Source organism: Ornithodoros turicata, unplaced genomic scaffold (assembly GCF_037126465.1).
Source record: "Ornithodoros turicata isolate Travis unplaced genomic scaffold, ASM3712646v1 ctg00000916.1, whole genome shotgun sequence".
NCBI lineage: Eukaryota > Metazoa > Arthropoda > Arachnida > Ixodida > Argasidae > Ornithodoros > Ornithodoros turicata.
In genome coordinates this window covers 104,439-130,274 of record NW_026999418.1, presented here as the reverse complement: position 1 = coordinate 130,274, position 25,836 = coordinate 104,439, and the positions used below count along the sequence as shown (strand labels likewise).

General features: G+C 43.9%; 1 protein-coding gene and 1 long non-coding RNA gene across 2 annotated transcripts; one reads left to right on the top strand and one right to left on the bottom strand.

Annotated features, from left to right (window-relative positions):
• Window positions 1-7,256: 7,256 nt before the first annotated feature.
• On the bottom strand, window positions 7,257-10,990 carry LOC135375702 (uncharacterized). Its single transcript, XM_064608358.1, has one exon. The coding sequence runs from the start codon at window positions 10,909-10,911 to the stop codon at window positions 9,394-9,396; it is 1,518 nt and encodes a 505-aa protein (XP_064464428.1). The 5' UTR covers window positions 10,912-10,990; the 3' UTR covers window positions 7,257-9,393.
• Window positions 10,991-24,403: 13,413 nt separating this feature from the next.
• Window positions 24,404-25,444, top strand: LOC135375689 (uncharacterized). The gene is made up of 2 exons (XR_010417339.1): window positions 24,404-24,923; window positions 25,266-25,444. It is a non-coding gene; the product is annotated as an uncharacterized LOC135375689 (long non-coding RNA).
• The last annotated feature ends 392 nt before the right edge of the window (window positions 25,445-25,836 follow it).

Genomic DNA, 25,836 nt, shown 5'->3' with positions numbered 1-25,836 from the left:
CTCCACGTACGTGGCTAGACATCCACCAGTGCCCCCGTTTTTTCACCACCAAACTTTTGAACCCCAATTCTCCGAATGTCTCATTTACCCGTACACTTTCTCTTACCTGATTCTTATGTGACAGTTGCTCACGTGATGCATTGTATTACTGTCTGCTTGCTTTTCTGTTTACTTGGTTTTGGAAACCTGTTTTATTGTATCTGTTTCTCTTAAGTTATATATACTTGTGTCGCTTTTAGTTGTGTAACCTGAAGAAGTGCAGTCTCTTGCACGAAAGTTCTTGTTCAAATAAATCTTAGTTGCTCCTAACCGTTTTTCATATTACGTGTGTGATTCCTACATGACATGCTGCATCTGCTGGATATGTTACGGGAAAAATACTCCTGAAGCGATTAAAGGAAGTACATACGAGCACATATGCTTTGCAAAGTTGTTCCAAAGTTCCAAGTAGTTGTTACAAAGTATGTTCGTGTTGAATTGGCAAAGCATTAGTCATCTCATAACAAAGTGATGAAAGAAACTAGTGAGAAATGCAAAGCCGCAAGCACTGTTGCATGGCCATGTTCACAATGGGCAATGATGCTTTTCACTTTGCGTACTGCGGACTGACTATGCTCAATGAGTGGTTTGCAGTGTTTATGATTGATGTAGGCCATGGCAACTACCGATGATTTGCAGATTGTGCCATGATATCTTTTGTGAACGAGACAAACCTCAATATATTCCCATGTAATGTTGATCCTAGACAGAATGGCGTAAATGCAGGCTAGCTGGTGGATAAATTCCATGATAGGCAAGCCTGAGCGATGGGCAGGACACGTAAACAGACACAACCACGAAGGCTCAAAACCAACCAGCCATGTTGATCCTACAATTAATTGAGTTGAGGGTTTCAGGTATTTAGGTGTGCACTTCTTTTCTGATATTTAGTGGAAATCACACAGTAGTTCGCATCCTCTAAGCCTCTTAAAAAAGTTGTCTTCTTGAAGTGGACACGAAAACTACCTTTCGCAGACAGTACACTGCTGGCATACAAAACCCTTGTACAAAGTGCCTTGGAAACGGTACAAATGACATCATACCGTTCATCATAAAAACAAATGACATCATACTGTTCAACAGAGCCAACAATTTGGTACAGTTGAGCTACGCTCAAAGCTAGGGGGGACGAGTTCGCGTCTAAAAGGAGTCTCGAGAGACCTCGAAAGACCTCAAGACCTCGAAAAGAGGTCTTGAGGGGTTACGGTGGTCTCTGACACAGCACGCGACTTTCAGTCCTACTTTTCTTTCAAGAGGAGGCAGTGAACAAGTGCCCATTCATGGAACCCAGCCCTCCCCTTTCGATTTGTTTCGGTATCAGTCTGTCTACCAATGTCATGATGACATTTATATTCTGTTGAGCTTCTTACGTGCTGTCCAGGACATGTATATAGGTAGCTATGACAAATTTTTTTATTATTAACCTTTTTTGTAGTTTGAATCCCTCGAAAAACCATTGCACAGCACCATAACACAATGGCTACATAATGACCCAGTTTCACCAACGTTTTCAGCATCTGAACTAAGATGAACGGTCATTAAACTATCTGCTTCACTAAAGGAGTTATTATTACTGAAATATCCACCACATCACCGATGGAAAAAAAGAAGCGTCTGTTAAGTTCGAGAATTGGCAACCCTTGATATTGGTTCAGGTTGGTGAAACCGGGCCTATGGAAGTCACCGAAACATTTGTCACATCACAAACCAAAGTTTGTAAAAAGAATTGAGTGCTAGCATGAAGTTTTGGCAATTGGGAGTAGCATTTTAACTGCTGCCTATGTAGCTGCAGCATAATTACAAGTAATTCAGAAAAAGTAGTACAAAATTTGAGGGTATCTACTCTATCTTCCTCTGCATGGTACTGAAAACTGTGATGATACCAAGTGCTCATCGTCTTGGCCCAGATTCTGTAGCAGATTTATCAGCCATTTGTGTTCCTATTTGTGGTACTGCGGCAAACTAGCCACTCCACCCACATACCAGCATTCCTAGGTTACATAAATAACATATGGTTGATATACAAAGAGGGGAGTGAAGTCCTGTAGATCACATAAACAAAATACAGAAACCGACACTGAAGATTTTTGTTTAAGTTTAATTTGTACAAGCTTTCGCGTGGAGGTCCACGCTTCCTCAGGTCCTATCTGAGGAAGTGTGGACCTCCATGCGAAAGCTTGTACAAATTAAACTTAAACAAAAAACTTCAGTGTCGGTTTCTGTGTTTTGTTTATATAACATGTAGTTATAAGAGTGGTTCAAACCACCTCGCAGAAGTTGCAGATACTGTTCATCAACTTTATTTTGAGATGGACAGGTAGTTTCATTGCCTGGGGCGATACTCTACCCCATAGCTGCTTGTCGTGTGAGGAAGGAAATAATGTCCCATGGAGTCCAAAATTGCCGAAAGAGCTTCGAGAGCAGGCATTCATGGGCTCGATTTAGCCATAGGCCAAGCAATTTTAGAGAGGGGGGCAGGAGTTCAGATTATTGAGATCTGAAAATGGCAGTTTGGAAAGTAGGTAGGTAGTGTGGGCAATGACAAAGAATATACTCTGGGTCTTCTACGGCATGCAGTGACAGCATCTGAGAGAGTCAACTTGCCTCATGTGGTAATGACACTGAGCTGTAAATGCCCCATTGAGTCACAGTCCTTGAGTTACAGTGCACCACATTGGCGAGAAGTGTTTTGTGGCATCCAGAAACCTAGGTCTGGGTCAACATTGCTCAGTATAGACGGGAGGAAAATGTCAGTTGTCCATTGACAGGAAGACTATCTATACAATCCATTGATGTGTTGGTGAACGAGATCTGCTTTCTACATGACCAGTAACAGTCATTTGCTATCTTTCACTGTGATTTAATTAAACACATCCCTCATGTGACGGTGTTCCCGGCACAGTTTTACCTTGGTGAACCACTTTTCGCGGCTCTTATCAAACATAACGTTAGCGGTTCTTCGTAGGCTGAGGCCGAGGAAAGCAAGAGACGTTTCCATGATGTTTACGTGATTACCGTCGTGACAAATGGTCGACACAGCAGTTTTGCGGTACGTTTTATATGTTGCCCATCGTGGACATTTTCCGCTACCAGATTTCCTGTCCAAAACAGCTACGACTGCATCAATGTCACTTCACCCATGAATGCTTTCATGAGTTGCACGCGCGTGTTAGCACACCAAGTCGTTACACGTCTGAAAAATACCTGACGAAATCGGCAGAAGAAACATATGCTTTATTAGAGCTTGCAGTGATTATCCTTGTTATGCAGCACATCCCGCAACACCATACGGCTCCGTTGTTACTCCATTTTCTCAAATAGCCTCGTCCCCAATGGTAGCCGAACGGCACAACCGCTGAAGCGTTGTTTTCCTAGTATTCATACGCGTAGTTATTTACGCCTCTAACTTAATTAAATTAATGAATAATTGAGAGATACATGCTGAATACGACACAGAATTGCATAAAGACTCGTTATTCTGGAGTGTGACCTTCTTCAACACTGGTTTTCTCACGTAAAACCATGCTTAACACTAGACTGCATAGATCCATTGTGATTTATTTTGACAGCTTGAATTTGAAAGGATTGGAATTTGAAGGGTGGATTTCTTAGCGTGGATTTCAAAAGTTTTATTATTAAGAGTGGGTAACAGGGTACACCCAAGGCGACAGCGTTCCGTTAAAGAAGGCGCCATGCACTACGTATTTTGTAACACACAACGGCGCGGCGCATGTTTCCCTTTATTCTAAAAAGCTAACAGCATAAAGGGCATAATAAGAGTTGACGTACCTTCAAAATCTTCTTGCGAAAGCCCACAAGTGCAGGCACAGCTTTGACTTTGACGGTTTGCACAGTCGGGGAACACTTGCGTTCCTCACACGAGTGCCGGTTGCTGAGGAGGCCATGCAGATCCAGTGCGCATGCCCAGACTCATCCTCCCCCGTGAAATAACAGGAAACTCGTGTGATTTGAAACAGCGGGTTCGCGCCCGTTATTTTCGCGGCGATATGCCGGTATTTTTCACGACTATTTTTTACAGTGTACTGAGACGTAACATTATTCAGGCAGTCAACGTTAGGTGGAATTTACGAAATTATTTTTATTAATTAATCGTTTGATTAATTAATCGGATTGAAAGAGAAAAATATAGAACCAATGAGGGGACACGTGAGCTTGGAAGGGATAAAATCACCTCGATGTGCGCCTTTTCTACGTACAAGTATTTTGAACACCAAGATACGTTCCTTGTCTCGAATATATTTAGAGGTTGTTTCGAGCAGATGGCATGTGACATATGACATGTCATTCGACTGCGTGCGCGGCCCGTGATCCAGACATTACCCTGATGGTTGTGTTGTCTGGGGTTTCCCCTGGGTTTTCTTTATTACCATGAATCGTGACGTTGCCCACCAACGCGAGGCAGACAACGGAGATCCCTTTCAACAGCACCACCACCACGGGAGTACACAGCGCCCTTTCTTTTTATTACTTGAAGATTGGCTATTCTATCATTTACCTTACTTGTCAGGTCCCAGATGTACAGATGGTTCGAAGCTTCGATGGAATATACATACGACTGCAAAGCCGTGTCTAATACAATCCGTGTGTAATACAAGCCGTGTCTAATACGACTGCAAAGCCGTGTCACGCTAATACAAAGGCGTAGAAGTTTGAGTTTTATGAAGGTTCAATATTATTTGTTTGCAAAAAAAAAAAAAAATACATGCTGCACTTAGTCAGGAAGGCCCGATGCAACTTCGTATTTTTTACGTAATTACTGAGTGCTAGCTCTATTTCCTCTGTTCTGTAATGTTTAGAAATTGTAATTTAATTTGTCTAAGCAAATGTGTTCTAGCCATCGATGCATATACAGAGCCGCACTGGGGTTCGATGGTGACCGGCAACACGGTAGCATACTTCATGACGATGTTTCTGCTGGAAACGCCAATGAACGTCGCAACGAAGAGCATGATAAAGCATGCATTGAGCGCGCGAGTAGCACACAGCGGCATGCAGCATGAAAGACACAAAATGGGCTGACTACAGGTTCGTCTTGATCCACTAAGGAGAGATTTAGACCCATCAGAGCGGATCCCAGACAACTGCTCCCCCCCCCCCCAAAAAAAAAAGCCCCGTTATTCGAAATGAATGAATGGTTCGACTTGCAAAGTCTAAGTGCATCTGACGCGGAATTTTCTTATTTGAAGCTCGTTTCAATTCGCGTCTGTATACAAACTGAAGTACTGTTGTACATGCTTAGTACAATCGAAAATTGTCACCGTATTTGCGAATATGCATACGGAATATTTTTTCTTTGTTTCGTGCGTATCATGTTTGCTTCAGCAGGGGTGTACGGTGAGAAGCTTATTTGAGTAGCCCTTATATATATATAATTTTATTTCTAACATCAACAATGCATGAGGCAAACAAAGTTGCAAGTTCATTGCAAGTTCAACAGTGCAACGTTGCAAGTCAACATTACAAGTTCAAACATCATTGCATCAGTCTACGTGTTTTGCTGTATAGTTACATGCATATTCCAGGGGTTTCGGCAATATGAATGTTTATTGTGCTAATAACGACGCGCACGCATTTGTCATGATTTATTTTTCTGGGCTACACGAGGAACAGAAAGGACGGAAGAATTCAAAAACTGTGTTTTTAAGCCAAGTGGAGTAAGTGTAGTGTCCGCGTGTCTATGAGTGTACCTTCTCTTGCACGATTTCGAACATTTTCACGTAGGTCACCAGGTATGCCACCCCTTGATTTCGACCCCGTGTAATGCACTTGCATGCTGCTCTCCCCTTTGAAACTGTACAAATAACATAAATAACGACACCGTTGCCGAGTTCGCTAATCTAGATCTCGTGACATCTGAACAGGGACAGTGCTAACAATTCCAGTTTGCAAAGCCTCAGTGTTTCACCTATTCGAATATCCAGGAAGCGTGGATGTCACGAAAACGAGATTCGAGAGTAAGTCCTCTTTTGCTGCGAGCGACCTTCACAAAAGAGATAAGAGATTAGTAGAAGAACGCTTAGTAGAACCGGCTCGAGGGCCTTCCATGTCGAGTCACGAGGCGGTGGGACCCCCGCAAACCAAATATAGAACTACGACATGCAAGGGAAGAGTGGAACCGAAGCCTTAAGAAACAGAGAGAGAGAAGAGAAAAAAAACGTAATAGTTTGCCGATCGAACTAGCGTACTTTAAAACTAGGACCGGCATATACACCATTGAGCCAACAACGACCGTTGCAATGATCTTGAGGAATGAAGATACAAACGGTTTGCACGCCACACTGAGCTCGTCACCGCTTCTTTTGTAGTGGGAACAAAACTAGAGCACACCACAGTAGCGCACAAAGTTGCAAACCCTAAACGACAACTTCACCTTTCATGTCTGACATGGGCATTTTATGGAGAACCCGTTGTTTCGGTAATTTGCAAGGAAAATGAAAGCACAGCAGTGGTTTCTGCCATGAAGCCAACACGGCGAAAATAATGAGTCCACCAGGAACAAAACTATGGCGCTCTTGCGCTTCCACTCCACCTCTACACAATCGAGGGACCTCTCATAGCAACGCCTATGTATGGACATCTCTTTCTAAAGATCAGGGTCTATAGACATTCTAACAAAACCCGGTGGAATGCATCGCTTCAATGGAGGGCACTGATTACGCAGGCCAAGCCAACTTTAACAGGCGGCGTCCCGCCATTCCGGGAATGGTCGTGGTCATATACCAACGCGGGTTCAATCAATCACATTGTGAAAGACCAGCCATTGTCTAGTTGACAGAATGGCCGAAGCTATTTTCACAGGTATGGTACACGTGTTTGCACTCACTGCGTCTAATATAAGTACCGTTTTACCGCGCCCTTCACCTGTGTGCCGAAAGCGCCTAATTCACCGATTCTAGATAATTTCGGTCTCACTTCTGTGATGAGAGACGTCTGATTCCCCTGGCCAGTTCTCAAAAGAATGTTATCACTTTGTTTTTTTTCACTCTGCTATTGTATTCTCACAAGGGGCCCATTTTGCGGTGGAACAGGGACCGCAAAAAAAAAAAAAAAGATGGTGGAGGAAGGGCTATTCCAAATTGGCAAAATTTATCATATAGCACGCAGTTAGAGCGTGGTAAACTCACATTATGAATTACCGTGGTCCAAAGTAACGACCCGGACTCCCAAATAATAATAATTGACACAGTAGGCATAACTAAAATAATTGAATCTTTAAAGACATCCTCGAGCTATGGTGTTGACCTTATTAACAGCAAGTTTTTAAAGAGCACTGCGCAGTATTACGCTGTTATTTTCACAAAACTTTTCGAACAATCACTTCACACTGGTACTTTGCCTAACGACTGGAAGGTGGGGAAGGTGGTTCCACTTCATAAGTCTGGTTGTAGAGCTTCACCATATAACTATCGCCCCATATCTCTCACCAGCATTCCCTGCAAAATATTAGAACATGTGCTATGTTCTCATTTAGCATCCTTCCTCGAAAATAACTCCTTCTTTTCATTTGCACAGCATGGCTTCCGCAAGACCCTCTCCTACGAAACGCAGCTTCTTTCATTTACTCACAAATTACACCTCATATTAGACCGTCGCTCCTGTGCTGATTGTATTTTTCTAGATATGTCCAAAGCGTTCGAGAAGGTGTGCCACAAATTTCTGCTGCTTAAATTGAGCAAACTAAATATTGACCCGAATCTTTTAACATGGCTGGAACATTTTCTTTCTAACCGTTCGCAGTTCGTTTATGCTAACAATCATGGCTCTCCTCTTTCTGCAGTTCACTCTGGCGTTCCCCAGGGTTCCGTCCTAGGGCCCCTCCTCTTCTTAATATACATTAACGATCTGACTACCCATGTCTCTTGTGATATTCATCTGTTCGCCGACGATTGTGTCATTTTTCGGGAAGTAATATGCGACAATGACGTTAACATGCTACAGCGCAATCTAACAAAAATTATGGATTGGTGTAACACGTGGAAGATGGATTTAAATGTTAACAAATGCAAGTTGCTGCGCGTATCTCGTTCACATACCCCTGTTCCATCTTATTACTTGTACAACACCGCCCTTGATCATGTTTCGTCATATAAGTACCTCGGTGTCCACATTACTTCCTCTCTTACCTGGTCGCTCCATATTAATTCCGTTATTAACAACGCTAACCGTACTTTAGGCTACTTACGGCGGAATTTTTCCGCAGCTCCTCGTTCACTAAAACTGTTACTTTATAAAACACTAGTCCGGCCTAAACTAGAATACGCTGCGTCCATATGGGACCCCTCTTCTAATTCTTTGATCATTTCAATCGAGCTCATACAAAATAATGCCGCACGTTTCATTACACACAACTATTGCCGTGCTGCTAGTGTCACCATTATGAAAGAGTCATTATCACTTCCCTCACTAGCCTCTCGGCGTAAACTTGCTCGTCTATCATTATTTCACAAAGTTTACCATCAGATTCCTGCGCTACGCGCTCAGTTGTTACCGCCTCCTTCCTATGTTTCATCTCGCTTAGATCATCAACACAAAGTTGGCATTGCTCCCTGCCATACCCATCTGCCTGTTCTCATTCTTTCATTCCCCGCACATCGGAAGAGTGGAACCGCCTTCCAGGTAACATCACTCACATATATGACCATTCAAAGTTCAATGCTGCACTAATTACTTTACTAGAGTGTTCTAATTGATTGTGATATTTATGGTGTACTGCATAGCAATGTTACTTTTTGTTATTTATGTTGTTCATTGTGAATTATGTGACTTATTTTAGTGTTATTCATCTAATTGCTTTTGTATTTTCTGTACTGTTGTGCTTATTCTGACCTGTATTTATTATCTTTGTATATTGTGTTTGTGTGTAATAACCCACTCCCCTCTGTAATGCCTTCGGGCCTTGAGGAGTAAATAAATAAATAAATAAATAAATAAATGTTTGATGAAGTTGGATACGCTGACGTCACAGGAGCTTACTGTGATGTTGACGTTGGCAGCAAAAAAAGAAGAAGAAGAAAAGGAGAGATTGATTGGAGCGTGCTCTCTTCCTTGTTTATTCGTGTGTTCCCCATGCCGGAAGTGTACCAGCGGTTACGGTGTTTGACAAACTTTGACACCAACGCAGAATGAATCATCAATTATGAATCCGCCACCTTCCATGTCTTTCACTTTGCAAAGTTTACGTGTACCAAATCCAACGTTAAAAGATGTAGTCGGCCTGAAGAAACTATTACGCTCAAGCTTGTGGGGAGCACTAAAGTCTTTTACAGAGTATTCAATATTCTTCATCTTGTCCGTTGGATGATCCAATATAAGGGTGTAAGGAATGGAGAATGGCTACTTCAAAAGAGAATCCCTCCAGCTCTGACAAATGATCAAATACAAACCGAGGTAAAGGACGCCATCTCGTTTCTTGATGTCTACTTGTAACGTCACAGAGTATCCACAGAAAACGAAACCATCAGAACGACATTCGGCCATCTCTCCTTCTCCTTCCTTTCGAAACTCTGAAAATCCTTGTATCTGACGGGAAACTTCGTTAGACTCAGACAACCAGACAAGATGTAGACTACTCGTAGCTTCTTCCATAGATTTCATTTTCTGGTTGATGTCGAGAACTACCCTCGCCATTGGTTTCATTTCCTTCGCTTCCGTATCCATGTTGATAAACTTCATCGCCTCCTCTGAATGCTGCAGTAACACATGTAGGTCTCGTTTTATGTTCTCCAGGTTTTCGTGACCGTCGTCTAGCCGTGCCAACATACAGGACACATCGGCTATGCTATCTCTAACGCACTGAAGACATCGAGACACATCACTTGAATTCGACTCTACGCATTCCTTCGTCCTTCCAATATCCGAGGACAAGTTGATAACCTTTTCAGTGACTGCAGAAAAGTTCTTGTGAGTATCTTGCACCAGTCTTTCTAGTACAATGCCTGTCTTCGTAACCTCACTGTAAACGTTTGCCTGTTCCTCGTTGTGGTAATGAAACTGTTTGGCGACATTGCTCAGCTCAGCAGCTGCACAATCTTGTTTCTCGAGAACTTTCGACAAGTTCGTGTTCACATCTCCCAACGACGTTTCCAGTGTCCTGTTCACAGCCTCGTCGGAGATTCTCGATTGCTGTCGCACTTGCTCATGGAACTCCCTTCCAACGTGGCTCAGTGTAGTGTCTAAGTGTTCCTGTTTCTCGAGAATTCTCTTCAGCTGCTGTTCCATTAAAGTCATCTTCTCTCCGTTTTTTCTTACTGAGGCCAACGTCTCCTTCTGGAACTCGACAAGATCACCATGGAAATAATCCTCACCAGGCAAATACTTCCTGCGTTGGCAGCGTTGCGTGTAATGGTTGACAATCTGCCGACGAAGCACCTTGGCATTGCAAAGCTTGCACGTGACAGCTTGGAAATTGCACTCTTTCAGGAAATGATGCTTCATTTCTTCTACCGTTCCAACGAAACCACACCCATCCTTGGAATTCATGCACAATATTATCTGCGTTTCAACGTAACGTCTGTCAACCTTTAACATTTGTACACAACTTTCGTCGAAGCATTCGTTGTCCAGAGGACAACTTCGACCACTCTTGAGTAGACCATCGTAGCAGATTTCGCATAATGCGTGGGAACATCGTAGAACATACGTCTTACGCGGAACAACGTTGCATAAACTGCAAGACTGAGTCGGAGGCAGGTCTACAAATTGCACGGGTCGCCAATCCAGCGTTTCGCACACTCCAATGATGTATTTTTTGGACGGCATCTTCTGACACTTGAGCCGATACACGTCTGGCGCTTCTACTCCTTCACTGAGATAGTCGTTAACAAAGACTGACCCAGCAGGTACCGTTGCCATTGGATAGAGTCACTCCTATCTCTCTGTCCAGCTCTGATAACTCGTCACGCTGTCGCCGTGTGCACGTTTCAATGGAGATGACTGCAAACACTTCGTAGCAATGCATCCTTAAGCACTACGTATCTGACGCAAAGCTTGAAGTCCAGAGATCAATAGCATAGAGTCCCTCTTAGATAACGTCGCTGTCTGGTCGGTTGGCCGGGTTGGGTGTCCTTTCTATGTCTCGGCGTGATAGCCTGTAACAGTAGTCGTTGTAGATGTAATTTTGTATTTGTTGATGTGTCTCCAGAGGAAAACGCATTTCCCATGAAAAGCAGGTAAATGGAGTAGATTTACACGAAAGTCTATTTGTGCCTATTTGCCATTTTTTTAAAATGTGATAGCATTCTTGGGCTACCCCCTCGGAAAGTTCAGGGGTACACTGTGGAACACTTTATTCACAAAGGCGTGAAATATAAGTAAGCATGGATGCCACTTGACGAGGTTCATCTCCCACATACCAGTGCAGCAGCGGAAAGGAACTGTTGATCACATTAAGATAATCGCTTTGTAAATCACTCTAGCAATTAACAGTAATAATAATAATAATGAAATACTCAAGAACACAAAAAATAGAGGGACGGTTAACGCTTAGATCGTCCAAACGCGTACGTTTCCAGAACGCCTGTAGGGGAATATAGGGTCCTGTGCCGGTATTCCAGAGGGAAAACTTCAAACAGAAAAGGAAGGAAGAGAGAGAAAGACATAAGGGATCGGGTAAAAAACGGCAATATGCATATACAATCACTTTATACGGTGACTAGCATAGCACATACGTGTATATTGGCTGCAGTCGCGGTTTGTAGCTGTCGCGTTTTTTGCCTGTTGCTGTTTTCTCCTACTCGCGGTCTTTCGCGTCGTGATATTTGTTTGTTGCTGATGTTGCCTGCCGCGATTTTTGTTTATCGCGGTTTTTGACTCGCGATTTTGACCCAGAACGAAGACGGACGAAGAAGCTCTCTTTCGTGGGTAGATCAGTCGCCAGACCATAAATAACGAATATGCAACCTACTATTCAATTGTTTTCCGCGTTGTATACCACTCAGACGAAGTGTTTCAGTAACAATGTCAAAAGCATAAAAGATGGAAAGCGCGTCGTGGAAAATGTGTGATCAACGATGTTTGTCTGTAGCGAGGGAAACATGCAGAGTCAACGTGTTCTTTTTCACTTTCATCCGGCCTGACTTCACCACACCCACAGCTGACGCTGAACTTCGCGTTACACGAGCGGTAACCGTCCTGTAATTTTTTGTCACAAATAGAAAGCGCATGTAGGGTTCACCGCACCCTATTACAAAGTAGAGTTCCCGAAGGTTATATTTCGAAGGTTATAGCTAAAAGGTGACACGGAAAGAGGCGTGTAAGCTGTCATTCGCCTTCAAATTATATCAAGCAGCGAAACAAGGAAGACTCACTATATTCTCACTGCTTCAGATGATGATGAAGGCAGCAACGTAACAAACAAAGCAACAGGTATCTGAAACAACAGTGAGAGAAAACACCAAGAGGACGCGTCATCGTTTACTAGGTACGACGTACTACGCATTTTTATCTCCTCGCCATGCCAGTACTGGACAGCTGTTCCTGCCTTCTTGGGCCTGATCAGCAGTACACAGGCAGGAAACGTTTGAGCGGATGGCGTCAGGAGCTCACGTAATACGTGTCACCGGTCTGACGTTACAAAAAAAGTCAAACCTCCCGGCCTCTCGTCATTTCAAACAACCACCCGGCTGTGCATGTCTATACTTGCATGTAAACCACCCACCCCGCAGCTGTTGTAGCGGGAAAAAATACGACTGAAGTCGGCCCAGGGTGAAGAACGTGAACAAAGTCGGCCCAGGTGTTGTCAGTGCGCATGTCCCCACATGCGTGTAAAGTGCCCACGCGCCACCTGAAAAAAAAATGCGAACGAAGTCGGCCCAGGCTGAAAAATTGCCAAAGAAGTCGGCCCAGGGTGAAAAATGCACGATAAGGGCACGCTCAACTCTTCGGCCCGCTGGTAAGCACCCGGACAGCCCCTCACCGGCGCGCCACCCACCGCGCGCTGAAAAAAAAATCGCTAGAGAAGTCGACCCCGGTTGAAAAATGCGCGACGGTAAACGAACGCACATGCCTCCGCCAATGTGCCGACCACCGATCACTTCATCAGAATCTAACTAATTAAATTTGTGCCATATCGGAATATTCAGCTTAACTATTGTGCTTGAAGTTATGTACATCCTATGAGAACTTCGTAATTAAAAGTTCACTATGGTGCTCACGTATAATAATGTTAGACTTTTTATAATAAAACTTGTAATTTTGATTGTAATCGTATTGATTAAAAATATCTTATTTGATTAAATGTGCTACCCATTTTAGTTCTGATTAATTGAGAACTTATGTAATTACGATTAATAAAAAATATTGTGCATGATGTGTGGTACCCCTTCAATACTATTGCATCATACCTGTAATAAGTATAACCTTTGTTACATGTATCGTACTGTGTTTCTTCTGCTTCAGGTTTTGTGGCCGGGTTTTTCACCTTCACATAGGGTCACTACATACTTGCCTACACTATTGACTTTAATAAATATATTTTCACTTGTACTTTTGGATGTCCTTTCCATGTCTATGCTTGCATGCAAACCGCCTAGTGCACACCTGTTGTATTGGCAAGTATTGAAGTCGGCACAGATGCAAAAATGGCGAAAGAAGTCGGCCCTGGCTTGAAAATGTGAGAGGGTAAGCGCGCACGCAGCCCTCCCGCCACGCGCCGCCCACCGGTAAGCGCAAGGACAACTCTCCACCCTCGCGCCGCCCGCTGGGCGCGGGATAAAATACGCGAGTGAAGTCGGCCCAGACGCGACGGTGTCGCTAGCCTGGTGGCAATGTGTGTGAATCTCACCCAATGTATACTAGAAGATACGAAGGCAGAAAAAATAGGCGATGTCAAGTTGCCGGTGGTGAGTAAATCAAAGAGTGATATTAAACGGTAGGAACAGCTTATTTATTTACACATGGTAAACAAGACTTTCGTGCACGAGACTGCACGTCTTCAGGTTACAAAAATGTAAACATGGTACAGGCACATGTATACAGTTGAAGGGGGAGTTCTGGCATGAGAGGGTAACAGGTTGATGGATTGGATGCACACAACAGATAAAAATCAGAACCTAAATACTAAAGCAGGGGTATCAGAAGCGAAACATAACGCGAGCCCAAGGGCTTATACACTTATACTTTGATACTTACACTTATACTTTGATTTTTATCTGTTGTGTGCATCCTTTCCATCAACCTGTTACCCTCTCATGCCAGAACTCCCCCTTCAACTGTATACAGGGTGTCCCAGAAAACGTGTCATTGAATTATAATAAAAAAACTACGCCACCTAGAATCATGCGCTCAACAGCATTTGTTCTTATTAGGTTTTTGCCACCTCCTAATGTGAATGTCATGTACTCCAAATTTAATTATGTAAATATTTGCGAACTGAACTCGGAAATTTGCAAAGTAAAGGTCACTTTTCTACCCCACCAATATGAAGAGCGTGCCGAATTCACTCAAATTCATGATAATTCACAGTGATACTCAGGAGCTATCCCATCGGAAAAAATAGCCGAATATCATGCTTTTCGGAGCACCGGACCATAGCGCGCGATGACTTTTTGAGCGCAATCGCTTGCAGTGCGACGAAAGGAAGTTCCGAAGCCAGCCCACAGAGTGATAGTAGAAAAAGTAACAGTTCCTAAAATTGGGAGAGGGAAAGCATTATCCCAGCGAAAGTCGGACGTGATAAGCCGTGCCTGTTTTATCTCTTTCTGCGATGTCGGGGAGGGCTGGGTTTCCAACCTCCTTTCGTCGGACTGACAAAGATTGCGCTGAACAATTCATCGTGCGCTATTCTGTGCGACCTCCGTAGAGCATGATGGGGTGTTGTTTCCAATGCAGCCCCCAATAGTCGGATTATCTCCGATGAATAGAAGGATTAGCCATTGTGTAGGGTACACCACTAGAGGGCGCTACGATCGACGCCTCACCACTAGGGGCCGCTGCTGTCGCATTCCGCGGATGACGTCATTGCTCCTTCGGGGAGCATGGTGAGAGATAGCGGGAGGCATTGGATGGCGATGCGAAATAGAGCGCCCCCTTGTGCAAGGCTGTGGTGGCGCTGCGGGCGACATGACAGACGCTCTCGGTGGCGGCTCTCCACGGCGGTGTCATGGTCTCGTGACCGCGATACGCGGCGTCGGCGGCAAAAGGGTTTTGGGTCCAGCGTTGTGTACGAGTCTTTGAGCGAGTTTATATTAATCTCACTCCGTTTATTGTTCAACTGATGGTTGTTGTTTGAGAGCTCAATTGCTATGCTGTGAGATTGGGGTGTACGGCACGCATACGGCATACGACAATATAAATAAATAAATATAAACAAAAGGACGTGCACGATAAATTACGCCACATTATTATGGCTTCCCGTGTTGCTACACTTTGCATTATAAAGGCGCTTTCGCTAACCAGTCCGTTCACAAACAGCCGTGTGCATCCCTTGGTGTATTTATTAGACTTGGATACTTTCCTTTTAATTGCCTAATAACGCTTTTGTGACTCGAGCGCGTATATTAGAAGGCTCCAGACTCGCGCAATATTATTTTGGTGATGGCGCATATGTTCAGACAAGAGCGGAGGAAAGTTGTTCCCCCCCATTTGCTTTATGTATTTATTCACCTCAGTATGTCATTCTCACATACTAGTTTAAATTTAATTAGCGATTAGTAATACTGCAGTATATGCAATTTAGCACACTACAGTGCTGTAAGATATATTGTACAAGCGCCTTGGCTGCAGAATCACTGGGTGGATATCTGTAAAATTTTAGTGCCTTCTTTTCTGTGGTGGTCACTGTCACTAATAGGGATTCAGTTAAGTGTTGTGGCAATTCCAATGTAAACAGTCATCTGCTATATTGGAAAGTGAGTGATTATGGTCAAACAAGTCAATTAACATGATACCTTCTACAATACCATCTGTGATTCCTAAATGTCAGTATACAACAAGTCAGTATATGACAAGGTATGAAGAAATGTTAACGTAGTGCATGCTATTCAAAGCAAGTTCTTCCACACCCCCCCCCCATCTACAAACACCCAGAAAACAAAAACAAAAAAACTGGTCTTGGGTTTGCCTCTGGAAACATAATTTAACTACACAAATGCAGATATGTGCAGCCAAACACATTTGCCATAAGGAAAGCGTGAAGATTATTGCAGTTGCAACGGTCATGTCAGTAGGTCATGTACATCTTGGTATTTTCGAAATTTCCCAAACATTTCCATGTCTTTTATATTCAACATGCTGGACATCTAGTGTGCAACACCTGATATCGAATCAAAATCTGAGCCAGTATTCTCTATTGGGTCATGAACACACCGGTGTAACATGAGCAACAAAAAGGCAGACCACATGTCAACAAGTTGCAAACCGTTGTTTCATCTTGCACATTTGTCATGCTCATCTAGGTATTTTTGAAATTTCTCAAACATTTCCATATCTTTTATATTCAACGTGCTGGACATCTAGTGTGCAACACCTGATATCGAATCAAAATCTGAGCCAGTATGGGGTCATGAACACACCGGTGTATCCTGAGCAACAATAAGGTAGACGGCATGTCAACAAGTTGCAAACCGCTGTTCCATGTTGCACATTTGTCATGCTCATCTAGGTATAAAAGATACGGAAATGTTTGAGAAATTTTAAAAATACCTAGATGAGCATGACAAATGTGCAACATGGAACAGCGGTTTGCAACTTGTTGACATGCCGTCTACCTTATTGTTGCTCAGGATACACCGGTGTGTTCATGACCCCATACTGGCTCAGATTTTGATTCGATATCAGGTGTTGCACACTAGATGTCCAGCACGTTGAATATAAAAGATATGGAAATGTTTGAGAAATTTCAAAAATACCTAGATGAGCATGACAAATGTGCAAGATGAAACAACGGTTTGCAACTTGTTGACATGTGGTCTGCCTTTTTGTTGCTCATGTTACACCGGTGTGTTCATGACCCAATACTGGCTCAGATTTTGATTCGATATCAGGTGTTGCACACTAGATGTCCAGCACGTTGAATATAAAAGATATGGAAATGTTTGAGAAATTTCAAAAATACCTAGATGAGCATGACAAATGTGCAAGATGAAACAACGGTTTGCAACTTGTTGACATGTGGTCTGCCTTTTTGTTGCTCATGTTACACCGGTGTGTTCATGACCCAATACTGGCTCAGATTTTGATTCGATATCAGGTGTTGCACACTAGATGTCCAGCATGTTGAATATAAAAGACATGGAAATGTTTGGGAAATTTCGAAAATACCAAGATGTACATGACCTACTGACATGACCGTTGCAACTGCAATAATCTTCACGCTTTCCTTATGGCAAATGTGTTTGGCTGCACATATCTGCATTTGTGTAGTTAAATTATGTTTCCAGAGGCAAACCCAAGACCAGTTTTTTTGTTTTTGTTTTCTGGGTGTTTGTAGATGGGGGGGGGGGGGTGTGTGTGGAAGAACTTGCTTTGAATAGCATGCACTACGTTAACATTTCTTCATACCTTGTCATATACTGACTTGTTGTATACTGACATTTAGGAATCACAGATGGTATTGTAGAAGGTATCATGTTAATTGACTTGTTTGACCATAATCACTCACTTTCCAATATAGCAGATGACTGTTTACATTGGAATTGCCACAACACTTAACTGAATCCCTATTAGTGACAGTGACCACCACAGAAAAGAAGGCACTAAAATTTTACAGATATCCACCCAGTGATTCTGCAGCCAAGGCGCTTGTACAATATATCTTACAGCACTGTAGTGTGCTAAATTGCATATACTGCAGTATTACTAATCGCTAATTAAATTTAAACTAGTATGTGAGAATGACATACTGAGGTGAATAAATACATAAAGCAAATGGGGGGGAACAACTTTCCTCCGCTCTTGTCTGAACATATGCGCCATCACCAAAATAATATTGCGCGAGTCTGGAGCCTTCTAATATACGCGCTCGAGTCACAAAAGCGTTATTAGGCAATTAAAAGGAAAGTATCCAAGTCTAATAAATACACCAAGGGATGCACACGGCTGTTTGTGAACGGACTGGTTAGCGAAAGCGCCTTTATAATGCAAAGTGTAGCAACACGGGAAGCCATAATAATGTGGCGTAATTTATCGTGCACGTCCTTTTGTTTATATTTATTTATTTATATTGTCGTATGCCGTATGCGTGCCGTACACCCCAATCTCACAGCATAGCAATTGAGCTCTCAAACAACAACCATCAGTTGAACAATAAACGGAGTGAGATTAATATAAACTCGCTCAAAGACTCGTACACAACGCTGGACCCAAAACCCTTTTGCCGCCGACGCCGCGTATCGCGGTCACGAGACCATGACACCGCCGTGGAGAGCCGCCACCGAGAGCGTCTGTCATGTCGCCCGCAGCGCCACCACAGCCTTGCACAAGGGGGCGCTCTATTTCGCATCGCCATCCAATGCCTCCCGCTATCTCTCACCATGCTCCCCGAAGGAGCAATGACGTCATCCGCGGAATGCGACAGCAGCGGCCCCTAGTGGTGAGGCGTCGCTCGTAGCGCCCTCTAGTGGTGTACCCTACACAATGGCTAATCCTTCTATTCATCGGAGATAATCCGTCTATTGGGGGCTGCATTGGAAACAACACCCGCATGATGTTGGGCTATTTTTTTCGATGGTATAGCTTCTGAATATCCCTGTCAATTATCATTAATTTGACTAAATTAGACACGCTGTTCACATTGGTGGGGTAAAGAAGTGACCTTTACTAGGCAAATTTCCGACTTAAGCTCGCAAAAATTTACATAATTAAATTTACGTTACACGACATTCACACGAGGAGGTGGCAAAAACCCAGTAAGAACAAATGCCATTGACCGCATGACTCTAGGTGGTGTAGTTTTTTAATATAATTCAATGACACGTTTTCTGGGACACCCTGTATATGTGCCTGTACCATGTTTACATTTTTGTAACCTGAAGAAGTGCAGTCTCGTGCACGAAAGTCTTGTTTACCATGTGTAAATAAATAAGTTGTTCCTACCGTTTAATATTACCCAATGTATACTACTAATACGGAAGTTGGGGAAACCACCCGAACTTCCGGTGTAGACTTTCCCCCAATAAACGTCGCGGGCGTTTCACGTCATACACTAAGGAAACCCAATACATAATATCTAGACTTTTACACAGATCGGACGAGTTGAGGGTTGAAAGCGAAACCGCTTTTCGGCTCCTCGTTTAGAGTAGTTGGCGGCTCTGCAGAGATGAAACGTTTCAAGTGTAACTTGGAGGCACCATGTAGGTTCGTTATCGATACAAGCAAAGCTATTTACCAGGTTCTGGTCAGAGACCATTTAATTCATTCTGAAGTTGTGTACATTTATCTGGTGCTGATGTTGCCTGGGCCGAGAGAGTACAGCTTAGAAAAAGTGGACTTGCGCTTGATGCATATCAGTAGTAACAAAGCGGCCCACGAAACAGTTTTGTGCAGACGCCCTCATCTTTTCAACCGACCATGCAACTCGCAGGCGTGAAACATTCCCTCATCGACGGACATGAAACATTGACGGGCGTCTAGTGAACTTGAACGGAATATTCGACAAATTTGCTTCATCACCGCATCCTCGAGCAATGGGCACGCGAAGCGAGCTGCCGGCAAGGTGGTGGCAGCAAAGAACGACACGTGACATCAATGCTGGCGCATGCGCACTGCAATCAATTTGGGTGTACCCTGTTACCCACTCTTAATAATAAAACTTTTGTAATCCACGCTAAGAAACCCACTCTTCAAACTCCATCCCTTTGAAATCCACGCTGTCAAAGTACATCACATTGGGTCTATGCAGTCCAGTGTTAAGCATGGTTCCACGTGAGAAAATCCGTGTTTAAGAGGGTCACACTCCAGAATAACGAGTCTTTATGCAATTCTGTGTCGTATTCAGCATGTATCTCTCAATTATTTATTAATTTAATTAAGTTATAGGCGTAAATAACTACGCGTATGAATACTAGGAAAACAACGCTTCAGCGGCTCGCCTACCATTGGGAACGAGGCTATCTCAGAAAATGGAGTAGCGACGGAGCTGTATGGTTCGTATGGTGTTGCGGATGTGCTGCATAAAAAGGGTAATCATTGCAAGCTCTAATAAAGCATATGTTTCTTCTGTCGATTTCGTCAGGTATTTTTCAGACGTGTAACGACTTGGTGTGCTAACACGCGTGCAACTCATGAAGGAATTCATGGGTTAAGTGACATTCATGCAGTCGTAGCTGTTTTGGACAGGAACTCGAGTAGTGAAAAATGTCCAGGATGAGCAACATATAAAATGTACCGCAAAACTGCTGTGTCAACCATCTGTCACGACGGTAATCACGTAAACATCATGTAAACGTCTCTTGCTTTCCTCGGCCTCAGCCTACGAAGAACCGCTAATGTTATGTTTGATAAGAGTCGCAAAAAGTCGTTCAGCAAGGTAAAACTGTGCCGGGAACACCGTCATGGGAGGTGTTTAATTAGACCACAGTGAAAGGTAGCAAAGGACTGTTACTGGTCTTGTAGAAAGCAGATCTCGTTGACCAACGGATCAATGGATTGTACAAATTGTCTTCATGTCAGTGGACAACTGACATTTTCTTCCCTTCTATACTGAGAAATTTTGACCCAGAGCTTGATTTCTGGATGCCACAAAACACTTCTCGCCAAGATGATGCACTGTGACTCAATGGGGGATTTACAGCTCAGTGGCATCACCACCTGAGGCAAGTTTACTGGCTCAGATGCTGTCACTGCTGTGCTGTAGAAGACCCAGAGCATATTCTTCGTCACTTCCACACTATCAAGCTTTCCAAGCTGCCATTTTCGGATCCCTTAAAGGGACAGTCGCATCGACCACAGATCGATTCCGAAACCACAGTGAAATGAGATCCCCCGTCCTTCACTGACCAATACTCCGAAAGTCCCATCCCGATCGACGGAATACTTTTTGCATAATTCGTGTGTAAGCGGCGCTACAGCAGACGACGGATGCGGCCGTCAAGCGGAACTCCCTGCTGAGAATCTTTAGCAACGTCACAAGGAATCTGACCAATAAGAACGCGGCGAGCCAGAGGAGTCCCCGCAGCTTGCAGCTTGCATCAGGGATGGGGCACTCCCATTGATCGCAATGGGGACGTTTTTCGGGCAGCAGCAGCGCCAAATACGACCCCAGTGGTTGCAAGACCAATTCTGCGCATGCGCATTCGCTATGAGTTTGGATAAGGCGGCGGGTACCGCATTCGTCTGAGGACGCTGTTTTTCATGCTTATCCAACATGGCGGAGCGCTGTGCGGGCTCTCCGGTGCTCCAGTTCTGTGCCTTTCATTAATTATTCTACTGGTTTACGAGACGGACGTCAGAAAGTGACAAACACAGATATTGCAACGGAAACACTGTATTCATCAAGCTTATTCATAGATATGCAAATATGACGTCACTACTTTTCTCGAAATCGCTGCATAGGCGTTGCAAAAAAAGTATAATTACATAGTTGACAAACACATCACAGATCAGCAAGTCTCTTCTGGAGGTGGCATGCTTCGTGACTTGCTTTCCAGTATCATGAAGCTTGGCTTTCAGGCGGTGTTTATATATTTGCAAGGTTCTTTGGCATGTCAATATGAATTTCCGTACGTACACAACGCTTCCGGGAAAGCAGTTTCGATGCTCTGCACCTCGAAGGACCTGAAAATAATCGATCAAACGTGAATCCTGCAATTCCGGTTTCCGCACGTACTAACTACCTTCGCAGAGATACGAGTATTCTTATTCTTTCCAGTGCGATTTTGCTTGGCGTATATCCGGAACTGGTGGCTATCACATCTGTGCAATACAAAATCGCATAACAGTTCACGCACCCACCCAGGCACATTCATCATAACTCATATTTCTACGATTGCTTACTTTGAAAGACACAGGTTGATACAAAGCGCACACTAACGTACCAGTACCAGCTTCCGCCTTCCACTGCTGTCACTCCAACGGTCAACGTTCAAAGCTCGCGCCCAAAGTTTCGGATTGCTTGCTGGCGGTTGAAGGAATGTGACCACGTGACACACACATTCTAAATCGAAGAGAACGAGTTTACTCAAAGAAACGTAGGCTCGCACGTTGTTAAGTTGTTGTAGAAGAAGTACACCTATTAAGCAGTGATGGCCACTAACTACTTCTACAGTAGTTTAACTATAACTACTAACTACTTTGTGATTGAGTAGTTTAACTAGTAGTTCAACTACTTTTCAGGGGAGTAGTTAAAACTACTTTTTTAACTACTGCAATGTAGTTTGACTACATCTATAACTACTTAAGGTTGTCCACCAACACCAATCCCTTGTAGTGTTCTTGGACACCTAAATATCAACCACAAGCAATAATAAACTTTGGCTCAGGCCATTGCTACGATCGTCAAATACAAAGCTTGCGGCGGGATTCTTTCTATGCCTACGCGATAAACTAAGTTGCAGAATTATTTCACAGCATATGAGGCTTCACTAGACAAGCATTAAATGTAGAGGTATGCAAATATTCGAAATTTCGGATATTTGCGATATTCGGTTCATATTCGTATTCGAAAATTTGATATTCGAAGTTTTCGTGTATTCGTAAAAGTTCGAATATGTATTCGATTTTTTTTTTCGCATATCACAGCAACTTATTCGGAAGCTGTTTCGGGCTGCGCACTGGAATTTGTACGTTGTGGCGACGAACATGAATAGTAGAACAGCTGCAAAGCGACGCGCGGAGCTTCCCAGGTATGCTCGTTTGCGAATGCGTCGCTATACGTTCGGTAACCGAAACCGAAACTAGTACGGAGTTGTGTGCAGTCGCCATTTTAGAGTCCGCCCAAGCGAAACCCGAGACCGCGGTACGTTTCATACATCGTCAGCACTGTCGCGGCTTTAGTGGATTGCTAGCGAACGCTGAACATTCGTATGAGGCCTACAGTTCGGTGAAATTACGGTTAAATATCGAAATTTTGTTGACGTTGAGCCGAACACCGCTGTTCAGCGTCCAATTGCATGCACAGCCAAAACCTGCGTTTCGAATGCGTCTTTTTCGGTTTCGTTTTGTGGTTGTCAGCGATATATGATAGAATCATGGTCGCGTGCGATGACGGCGATAATCGAGGAGTGGGACGTGTTGATATTTCGACATAGTTTCTCCAACTCCGGCGCTCTGCGACCGTATGAAAGCGCCAACTAGGGCGACAGTAACGCTGCAGTCAGTTGAAACTGCGCTAGCTGTTGTTACAGATGATAGCAAAACGCATATATAGCCTTAAGCCGGACCTTCACGGAGCGATTTTGCTCGCGACTCACGCGCGTCGCCGTCGGCGCGACGAAGTTTGAAGCCCGCGCGCAGAGTTCCGCCGTGAAATGAAAGAAGCGCTGAATACGAACGTCGCGGAAACAATCACGCGTGATACAGCCATACAACATCGTCGAGGATCGCAGTTTTACTGCGCTATAATGCATGAGGCCGTTCCAAACTATGCATTACCGTAAGTAACGATGGTCTCACGCGTGATGTCACTTGCCACCATCATTTTCCTTCTGAGGTGCTCATCACTAAATCATCCCACACTCTGAACATGTCATTGCTCTTCACTTACATTCTGTCTGTTTCACCAGCAGTTTACAATGCCAACACAGGTGTTCACTGTTCATGAAAGATTTTTGAAATGAAAGTTTTTTCTTGCGGTTTTCAGCTTGCCTCATGAGAACAGCACACTGTTTCATTGTAAAAATAATCTTACTGTACATGTGCGTATAAGCATGTATGCCCTATGCTAAGCAAAAACATTAATACATATTCCTCATTAGCACTTGGGACATTTTTCTAAGGATCAGCAGAACACAACTGTGACGATGCTTGTTTTCGGGGCTTAATTAACTTAATTAACTCTTAGAAGCCGTTATCCTATGTGTGATATTCGATATTCGATTCGTTTTCGAAAATTTCAATATTCGCACACCTCTAATTAAAAGTGAAGGTTTAGTACACATGCACGACACAATTGCTCTGCACCCCCGTTCTCATAAACAAGTAGCTCAAGGCAAAATTCGGAAGCACAATCGTGTCCTAAAGCTTGCGGCAAAATTGGAAGTAGTTGGCGCCTTCAGTAACCTAACTTCTGTAGTTAACTACTTAAAATAGTAGTTTAACTAGTAGTTGCCACTACATTTCTGCAAGTAGTTGATAACTACTTTTTAACTACAATCAGATAGTTTAACTAGTAGTTTAACTACATGTAGTTAACTACTGGCCATCACTGCTATTAAGTCGTGTTTTGTTTTCGTGATGAAGAAGTCTTGCGAAGTGATGGCGCCAGCCGCCGGCTCTAAAGCGAAACGCACCGCCTCGAAAATATTGTCGCCACCGGCGTGCCAGCTCGGAAGACCTCTCATTGGCTGCGCATTATATGTATAAATATTTGGATGCTCATTGGTCTAAAAAACTGGCGTCAGTTTCCTTCGCGCTGATTGGGCGAGAGTCATTTGAGTGAGGAGCGAGCATCCGAACGCGCGAACCGCTCAACGGAAGCAGTCGAATGGAGGAGAAAGAAGAACGACAGAGGAGACATCGCGTCTGTCCGGCCATGCGTGTTCTCTTGGACTGCAACCGTTGTGCACGCAGACGCTACGGGGTAGTTTGAGGGCTTTGAATGCTTTAGATTTAGATTGTGGCGAACTGCTAATGTGAGAACGGAATGGCACATCCACCCCATCATCACAACAGCGGGAAGACGAACATGACATGGAATTCGCCTGCACCTCCAAAGGACGCAGAAATCGTCAGAGAGGAAGTCTGCACTCTTTCCGACGTACTGCAGGTGAACGGTAAGACAAGTTATTACTTTTTTGTGACTGAAGGAAGTAATGCAGGTTTATCACGTTAAGTGTATTACGTACAGCATTTACGAGTCACTCGGTACGTTAGCGGCGTTTCATTGTGCAGTGCATTGCCGTAACGTGTACGTTTCTGATATGCCGTTAATCAAAATATGTGTGGTTATGCTAGTTGCCCCTCATGCGCGTCTCAGCCGTTCATTCACTGTGATCTACAAACATTCGTGACAAATGCCTTGGTGTTCAAATACGAAATCAAGATAGATTGCCTATCATAGCAGTGATTTTCGTGCAGAGTTACTGATCATCAATATATTTTTTGTTTTGTTTTAGTTCTCCCGCAACCATCGGCAATAACGACGCACATAGCTCAGCATTGGCTTTTGAACGGCCCTTGGATGTCGAAGTACCTAAAGCTCCAGTGAAGCCTGTTACAAGACGTAAAAAGATATGTACTGTAGCTTTTTCGAGGCAGTTCCCGAGGACAAATAAAGTTGATTTGTCATACACCATTGCTTTTTGATTGTCTGCTTCGGGACAGCATGATCGTTGCTCTACAGCAAGACAACAAGCGCCGAACACAAACGGACGAGTCTGGGGGGTAGGGGGGACGAGAGGAGAGACAAAAAACTCGAGGAGAGAAGGGGAAGGAGGTTGGGAAAGGAGGTCGGTCTGCGCATGCGCAATGGGCCCCAGCTTTTTTCCCGCGCAGCAGCTCGGGGACGCTGTGAGTGGCTCCTCGAGATCACGTGGTTTGGGCGCCCGCCATTTTCCCTGGACCATTGCGTAAACGGCAGCTTCCGGCGGATGATGGCGCCCCAATCAATACTACCGTTGCGACATACTTGGCGCGGCCGCGAAACTCTCGAAGTGGCCCTCCTGTGCTTGCATGAGCAAGGTCAGG

Coding starts and splice junctions, on each gene's coding strand:
- LOC135375702 (XM_064608358.1), bottom strand. CDS start 10,911: ATGGCAACGGTACCTGCTGGGTCAGTCTTTGTTAACGACTATCTCAGT.